At 35.4% G+C, this 8,425-nt stretch overlaps 2 protein-coding genes across 2 annotated transcripts in view; one reads left to right on the top strand and one right to left on the bottom strand.

Moving 5' to 3' along the window:
- Positions 1–6,845, top strand: LOC109842788 (repressor of RNA polymerase III transcription MAF1 homolog). Its single transcript, XM_020411670.1, has 11 exons — positions 1–99; positions 1,486–1,620; positions 1,742–1,812; positions 1,889–1,938; positions 4,166–4,239; positions 4,328–4,390; positions 4,667–4,754; positions 5,819–5,881; positions 5,956–6,035; positions 6,310–6,381; positions 6,481–6,845. Exons 2-11 carry the CDS (start codon positions 1,589–1,591, stop codon positions 6,560–6,562), a joined length of 675 nt encoding a protein of 224 aa, XP_020267259.1. The 5' UTR covers positions 1–99; positions 1,486–1,588; the 3' UTR covers positions 6,563–6,845.
- Positions 7,700–8,425, bottom strand: part of LOC109843181 (probable dolichyl pyrophosphate Man9GlcNAc2 alpha-1,3-glucosyltransferase) — a 3,339-nt gene continuing 2,613 nt past the window's right edge. The window contains exon 6 of the mRNA XM_020412112.1: positions 7,700–8,296. Within this exon, the coding sequence (XP_020267701.1) occupies positions 7,854–8,296 (443 nt within the window). The 3' untranslated portion in view covers positions 7,700–7,853. The remainder of the gene's footprint in view (positions 8,297–8,425) is intronic.

Raw genomic sequence — 8,425 nt, 5'->3', positions numbered from 1 at the left:
TCGAAGCTTACGACTTTTATTTATACAGGCTACCTGTCTGAAACCTAGACCAGATCTCGTTTTGCCCCTCAAATCCTCGTTCGTTCGTGGCGATTTCAGGTATTAATTTTGATTTGGTCGCTATTGTTAGTGTTTTCTGTAGTGTGTTCTCTGTCCTAACTTGAGAAATCTGAGTAATTTTCGCGGAGCTAGTGGCGATTTAGGGTTTCATTTCCTGTTCTAATTTGATTCTTGAAAGATTTTGTGTGGTTTTTTTTGTTCTCTATTTATCTATTTTAATCAGCGCAGAAGGGGACATGTTAGAATCAAACTGTTTGTGCTTTGTTGTTTTCTTGTATTTTTTGGAATCAAATTTTTTTTTAATTCATAGAAAGGGTTAAAGGGTAAATTTTTTTGGGAGATAGTAGTTAAAAAATATTTTCTAGTTTGGGAAAAAAGAGATAAAACTGATAAAAACCATGAAGAAATACCCAAAAAAACACTTCTACGTCATTAATCTGATAAATATTTGACTGTAGATTCACAAAACGATCACATTATGATCATTTTGTCCTAATTTTTATTTTATGTCTTAGTGAATTTTTCTGTTGTAGTAATTGTAATTTCGAAAGCTTGCGGAGATCCAGTTAATTGGTTTCCCCATTGTTTAATTTAGAGCTAGGCAAGGAATGGAAGGAGTTTGCAGTTTTGTCTGCACAGTTTGATTCATGATGGCCTGCTTTCAACTCCTAGAAATTTGATATAAGTTATTATGTGAGTGTGCTTGTTTCCTTAAATGGTGTGATTCCTTTAGGCCATTAGCAGTCTATTTTTTATTTCCCTTGAGTCGTAGACCTTAACTGTTACTAATATATGCATGCACAATAGCCTGCTTACTTTATAGCATTTTATTTGATGTCATACATATTTATCTACTCTTGTTAATATAAAGCCATATAACATGACCAGCTTGTACTTTCTTCTATTTGAGTTGTTTTTATCTCATGATGAGTCCTTATGTGCTAGGTCAGTTTGTTTAATATCCAATAGGTAATGTATTTATGCTCCCAGATTTTGTGCTTTTCTGCATAACATGCTAACATCTAATTTAAGCAAGAGGTCTTTTTTTCCTTTTTGTATTCAGTTCTACTTAGCTGGCATATTTGTTTTTAGAAGTCAATATTTTGCAGCAGTGAAGCATAAGAAATGGAAAGTGAGTCTTACGAAATTAAAGACTAGTCTATTCCCGCCCTTAGGTTTCTTTCGATTTTAAAGTGCTCTATACTTAAGTCTACGTTTGGCATTAATTTATTGACAAAGGGGTAGCTCAGCAATTGGAAATGAAAATTTAATCTGCTTGCATTGTTGAAGTGATACCTTCAATAAGTGAGTGTCGTAGAATGTCAGATATTAGGCTGAGACAATTCTAATTGTACAACTTACCATTTCTACAAATTAGTAGCGTCCTTCTGAATGTATATCCTGATCTCTTTTACCCTTCGACAGGTCCGAGGCAGAGAAGCTAAACCTATTCTAGAAAGAACAAAACTAGGTTTATTTTACAAAGAACAGAACCTGCTTTTTTTCAACACGGTTGACCTTTTTCACCATGAAGTTGTTGGAAGACACTCATTTAGACAGGTATCATGGCTTTTGTGTTAATATTGTCATAAGTGTAAAGTTTGATATAAATAATGTTGTTTTGAGGATATCATTTTGTCATTATCTGTCTTGATATTTTTCTTCATATGCAATCTTTCAGCATAAATATCTTCCTTAGCTGCTTGAATCTTGGGGAAAGTACTATCAAAGGGAGTCTTGAAGCCTTTTCATGTAAGCACAGATTGAAGTAATTTCTGAGATTCTGCGATCTGTATTTACTTTAACTCAACAACTATTTGTCTTATAGGCAAACATACGGGGGCAGATCGAAAGCTTTCTATTAGCTTAGAGCATGAGGTAAAATCTTAACTCTCTTATCTCAGTTACTGTTAGCTAAGCAGCAACAGAAATATATCTCTTTGTCTTGACATATATTATGAAGCAGCTATAGAGAAATATCTGTCTTCAATATGTTGTTCGGAGGGTGGGAAGATATTTCTATCTTGATATAAGTTGTTGAGAAGCGACATGAAGAGATCTCTTTGCATTGATATATGTTGTTAAAAGGCAAAATTAAGATATCTCTGTCTTGGTATATGTTGTTACAAGGCAAATGTAAGGTATCTCTTTGTCCTGATATATCTTGCAGAGCACATGCTTTTGGGAGACTGAAAATTACTAAAATTTTAAATTTAGTTTTATTTTTATTATAGGCAGAATGAATAAAGCCAATACTAATCATGTGTTAAACAAAATCAAAGGTTTTGACGTTGGTGCTGCCTTGCAAATGATTAAAAATGCATCCTGACAAACCTCATATCTCCTTTCTTCTTGTCCCCAACTGATTGTAGCATTGATAGAAAGTGAATGAAGAGTTTAGAGGAGGTAGAATGGATAATTATAATTATCATCAATAGTTTCCAAACATATTCCCTTCATGCGTGATATAAATTATGAACAACTTGGCTACTTATGAGTATTGGGTGAAATCTAGCCAGCTGTGTTCAGAGGGCATAGCAGGATTCAAAGGTTTGTGGAGTCTATAGCACGTGGGCTTTCGGCTTTGCCTCACAGGCTTTTGCTCAAGGCTTAAGGGGCCAAGGCCTCCTTCTGCCACTTAGAAGCTCCACCCATGTTTTACTTATCACTCTGAGTTGGTGTAAATCTGGCTACAGGAAGCATCGCAAGAAAGGAGCTTCCTGCAAGTGTGAGAGGTGGATTCACAATAGGGCTATTAGCTCATGTATCGAAGAGACCTTCAGTTCCCTGTATCTTTTTTTTTCATGGATCTTTCAGTGTTCTCTCTAGATCTGTATCTTCAGTTCCATAGCTCTTTTTTTTGCTTTGAAAGTGCGATATGAGCTCTTGTTTCAGCAATCTGTTTGGTTTCTTGTCAGCTTTCTATGGCTTGTCTTCTTTCTGTAGGCAAGGATGATTAATTTTGACATTGATCGGCGGCATCTAGAGGGAAAAGATGGATCCTCCTTTTTACTGATCAGTTTGGGACTGTTCATGAGATGCTTTAACAGCCTGATTACAAATCTTATATATTTTTATTTTTTTAGTATTTTTTGTCATAAGAGATTTATATCAGTCAACATCGTGTCATTGATCATTTCACATTGTGTGGTTTTTAAATTTAAAAAAGTCCTTAATGCTATATGCTTTCCCCATACGGGTTGTAAATTCTGTCTTTTTGTTACACATTGGTGTTGCCTTCACCTACCTGCCATATCATTCTCTTCGTTTCATTTCCTTCCAGTATTCTTGGTTTCTATCACAGAATATTCATGTCCTAAAAGTTATGTAACTTCAGTCAAAAATGTAGAAGTTGCTGTTAGAGTATTTTCCTGGAAATAAATTGTGACATTTATGCATGCTGCAACCCCTATTGGTTTTGCTCTTCACATCAGTCAAAACAACTCAACAGCAGAAAAAAGGGGATCTTTTTTTTTTCAAACCTTTGTTGTGCAATTACATTTTGAGCTTTATTTTATTTCAAATCCGATCTGTTACTCTGATTTATTTTAAACGGGACTTTAAAATCCTTTATACACCCAAAGCATCCGAACTGATTTATATTTGAACTCAACATCTGTTTTAATATGCTATAAAGTACAGTGAACTGCTATAATTTGACCTAACCTGCTATAATATTTGTTAAAATCAATTATATCAATTAATAGTTAAAGTGTTATAATAAAGAGGTCAAGTATCGAACCTGCGTTTAAATAAATCAGGTGTGTGTGTGGATTATTTTGGGAGTGTAGTTAAAAATAATTCGGCATTGAAGAAATGTGTTTAAAATTAAAAAACCCTTATTTTTTTTAATCAAGTCATCATCACTTTAGTTGTATATTTGTCTTGCATTGTTTTACTTATATGTCTTTAATTTTATTAACTCAGATATTTGCTTTTGTCTTTGTTGTGTTGTGAATCAAGAGTGTATACTTGAAGAGCTGTATTTTGATTCCTACATATCGATATTAGTTGCAATTTCTAGCTTAGACTCTGTTTTGGTAGGTTGACTGAAATACTATAAAATATTAGTAAAATAATTTGACGTGGTCTGATGTTCTTTCAGATACTTGACTACTTGGGGCAGTCTACAGACAGTGACTCTGCTTCTCCTGTGGACTATTTATTGAGTAGATCAAGGTGGTGACACTTGTCATTATATAAAGCTTTAAATTAGCTCATCCTATGTTTGGGCATATGATCAATTTGTATTTCCTGTTTGTTCCAGCCGGAAAACCTTGATATACCTGGTTCTTACACTCAGTCATATGTATCCAGATTATGACTTCAGGTAGTTTTTTATTTTTTATTTAATTTTTGGAAACTATTATCTGGGACAAAGGGATATTGGGTAATGCCATTGTCAGCTTCTTAGGCGTCATGGCAACCCACTAAATATCCTTTCTTACCCATGTCGGGAGTGTTGTCAAATGGCTTGACAGACGGTGTAAACCGTTGCTCTATGAGCTGAGAGTTCAAGTCTCTCCATTTCCCTTTAAGATTGTGGTTGTGGGTGTACACTCAAAACTTACATAATATTATTACGTTATACTTTATGGCTTGTTAGTCCAGTGAGAACTCATCTGTTCTTTAAAGACGAAGATTGGGACTCTTTCAAGCTTATGTTCGAGACATACTTGTTCGAAGCAGCTGAGGTATGTTTATTGCGCTTTGTCTACTAAAATAAACTGATGCTTATTTTGTCATAACCTTTTCTTTTCTGTTAATATTGTGAACATATGCGTTATCTTGTAGATTTCCTTTTCGAATGGCATAGGAGGATATTTGCATATAAAAAGTATTTAGGATGGCATTCCAAAATTTTCCATAGCATGCTGGTTCTTAGTAGGTTTCCCCTGTCTATGAGCAATATTCGTTGTATTCTTTAATTGAAAAAATACAAATTGTAATAGGGAAATAAAGATCGCAAAAGTTGCCCAACTTGTTACATGCCTAAGTACGGTGGACGGACAAAATGACTGTGATCTTAGGGGTATGTGGAAACAGATCTGCACTCGAATGGCAATTCGAATTATGGATGATCTTATACTCTTCATACAACATGACTAAGAAAGAATGACATAGGCTTATATTGCTCGGTCATTTTTTGACGGTACCCAATATGATAGTAGAAAAACCCAATGTTTAAATATAACTGGGTTTGATACCTAAAAAAGCCTTTTTTTTTGGAGACTAAAATTTGTTTTTTAACAGAATGAAATTGTTGGTGATTGGATTCAATAACAATCATATATTTATGTGACCGGTAGTGTATTTAATCAGAAAAGTTTTTTGTAAGCTGGCATGGTTTAGAATATGTTCTTCCTCATTGTGGAGAGCCCAAGCTATAGCATTATATTCTTTTGTGCGACTTGTGTCTTATAGTTACTTCCCTCTGTACCTAAAACTCAGCTTTCAGGAATATAAATTCTCTAAATTTGCTGATAGATATACAACTTCCTCATGCATATTTAAGGGTAAAAAAATGTCCTAATAGGAGCATGTGGCCCTTAAAAAGTGTAATCGGATCATACATCCAACCCGAGATGAGTTGCATGAAATTCTATTTTATTGTTGATGCTACCTGAATATCATTCTAAGGACAAACCTGTTATTTATATTTTGATGCTTATTCAAACTTTAGTTTACTTTCTGTATGTTCAGTTTCTACTAAATATCCAATACCTCCTCAACTAATTGTGAAATATTTGCACTCCAGGAATGGGCTGCAGTAAATGGAGGCAGTTCCCTTTTTGAAAGTATGTCAAAAGCCATTGATGAGGTGAACATCTCAAGAACTTTCCAGCTTCAGAAAACAAATATTGTTGGCAATTCATATAGTATATCCTGATGCAGGTTGTAAAACTTGGAGAATGTGAAATTTACAGCTACAAGCCAGATTTTGAAGGGGACCCTTTTCTTGAGGAAGGAGCAATGTACGACTCTTCCACTCAAAAGTCGAAAAAGTATCCAGAGCACCCGGTCCATTATAGTAATAGTGTATCAAAAGGATATCAACCATTAGCTTGGTGTATAATCCCCAAGTCAAGTGATCCAGGGTTAAAATCTTTTTGGTGTACCATTAGTATTATAGACTGGGTGCACAAGATAATTTATTCTCTCAAATCTTATTCATTAGATCGGCAGATATAACAGTGTCATATCTTACAGATGGTTCTGCAGTCCTAACAATTAAGTAATATTTTGCAGATGGTCACTAAATTTCTTCTTCTACAACAGGAAGCTTAAGCGCATTTTAAGCTTTCGATGCTGTTGCATAAGGTTAGTTACTCAGCCAATACCATTCTTAAAACACAAAATTTATTTTGTTAGCTCTTGTATCTGGGATAATATAGAGTAAATGACTGTTCTTCGTTTCAGCAACTTGGCTGCAAATGGTTTTATTGGTGATGTTGCATCCGTTGAAGATGAAGATGATTTGCTCAGAGACATGGAGATGTGAGTGAGCATCTCGATGTACAGGTGGGAGATGTAGATTCAATGGTTCGCCCAACTTGCTGAAATTGCTGTACATGCTTGGTACATGTTTAGAGTAGCCTTGTTGTTAAGTCTGTATAATATGAAATTGCAAATGTTTTGCTGTTGTGTATCGGTCTGTGTGATTCAACATGGAACTTGGCTTAACTTAACTACTTGCATGCTGAGGACACCAGATGTATGATATTTCCTGTATCTTTTAATTGGAATAAAGACTGAGGACTATTGACATTGGATTGAGATTTTAATCTGGGATCAATCCTGTGTTGGCATATAAATTCTGCTGTTGCAAGTTATTCTTGTTGAACCCAATCGTTCAGACTGTTTGAACCCAATAGGTCAGACTGTGTGATGCTATGTCCTTTTTTTGAATTCTGCTTTGGCAGAGATATGTGAAGTCGTACTTAAATCTGTATTTCCGCATTCTTCAAATTTTGGCTCTCTCATTGAGATGGTGTTTCTTAAAGCTTTTCTTTTTATTAGTGTTTATCTGGGTGTGAGCTGATAGAACACTATTAACACTGGTGGGCAGTTTATTTCGCAAAATGAGCTTATCAAGTTTTTAACATTTTTTTCCCTGGGCGGCTTATGGATCTGAGGGTGCCTTGGGCACCTTATGGATACTGAGGATGCGAGCGAATGCTCATGTTTCATGTTTGAGAAACACACACCGCACCCGTTTCGAGATTTACCAAAACCTTCCCTCTTCACTGTATGGTAACCCCTAATTAATACTATAATTACGGCTGCTAGGCTGGGAAAAAAGTATCAACAAGAGCAGCAATACTAACATAGTATGTCTAGCATTTGGAAGCAACTAAGGAGCGTCGATGGTTTAATTAAATTGGCTGATTCCATTAAAATGTTGAATGAAAAAACAGCAATAATATCTATACACAGATTCCATTACTATTTTCAGAACTGCATAAGATTACTTCTCTAAATGCCCTGAGTAAATATTCCTTCACATTATAAAACTACTTCAGCAGAACCTATGTACCTTTCAAAGGTGTCAAAGGTATTGTAAGCTCATATATGCAAGGCATTCAAAGTGAAGATGGAGGAACACAATACCAATTGCAGAAATGAAATTCCCAGCAAGTCGAAGGAAAGTAATATGACAGATGTATATTAGAAAAGTTTGACTGAACAACAAAAAGGCACTTCATTGTCGATAAGGCTCATCTGTGGTTAAATTAGTAATATTACAGTAGAACAAATCCAGCATTACAAAAAATTTACTGGATGTTATTGGATCAGGTATCCTTTTTCCCTCTCATTTCCGCATCAGAGGAGTCTAACCTCCATTGCTTAATGTTGGTATAACAAGTCAAGATCACAAACTGAGAGAAGCAAAGAGACATAATCAAGGCCTCAAAGAGAAAAGGATACCTCGCTGGAGGCTGCACTACCAAATAAATGCTGTGAAGCACAAATGAGCATGATAATGGCAAGCTCATCAATGCTTTAGTTCTGATAGATAACCTCTCTTCTTTTGTGTTGCATCTCCCACCAGGTGAGTAGTATATGAGACCGAAGAGAGCAAAAAGGGCCAAGTATTGCAGGACCAATTGATCCCGTGAAATAAGAGGAAACATTGAAAGAAGAGCATAAAATACTGACCACCCGAAGAGGAGAGGTTCCTTTTTCGCTAAAAGGCTTGCAGGTAGAAGAGGCAGCATAATCGATTTCTCATGAACTGCCATTATCCCACATTTGAAATTTAATTAAAGAACAATATATGCACGCATCGTTGAGGGTAATTAGATTTTAAAAAGCTAGGGCCAATTGAGGATAGACCCTCTGTCCTATAGTCCATTTGCAGATA

This window comes from Asparagus officinalis, chromosome 5 (genome assembly GCF_001876935.1).
Source record: "Asparagus officinalis chromosome 5, Aspof.V1, whole genome shotgun sequence".
NCBI lineage: Eukaryota > Viridiplantae > Streptophyta > Magnoliopsida > Asparagales > Asparagaceae > Asparagus > Asparagus officinalis.
Note: the sequence above shows the minus strand (reverse complement) of the source record. Positions and strands in the feature narration are given on the sequence as shown.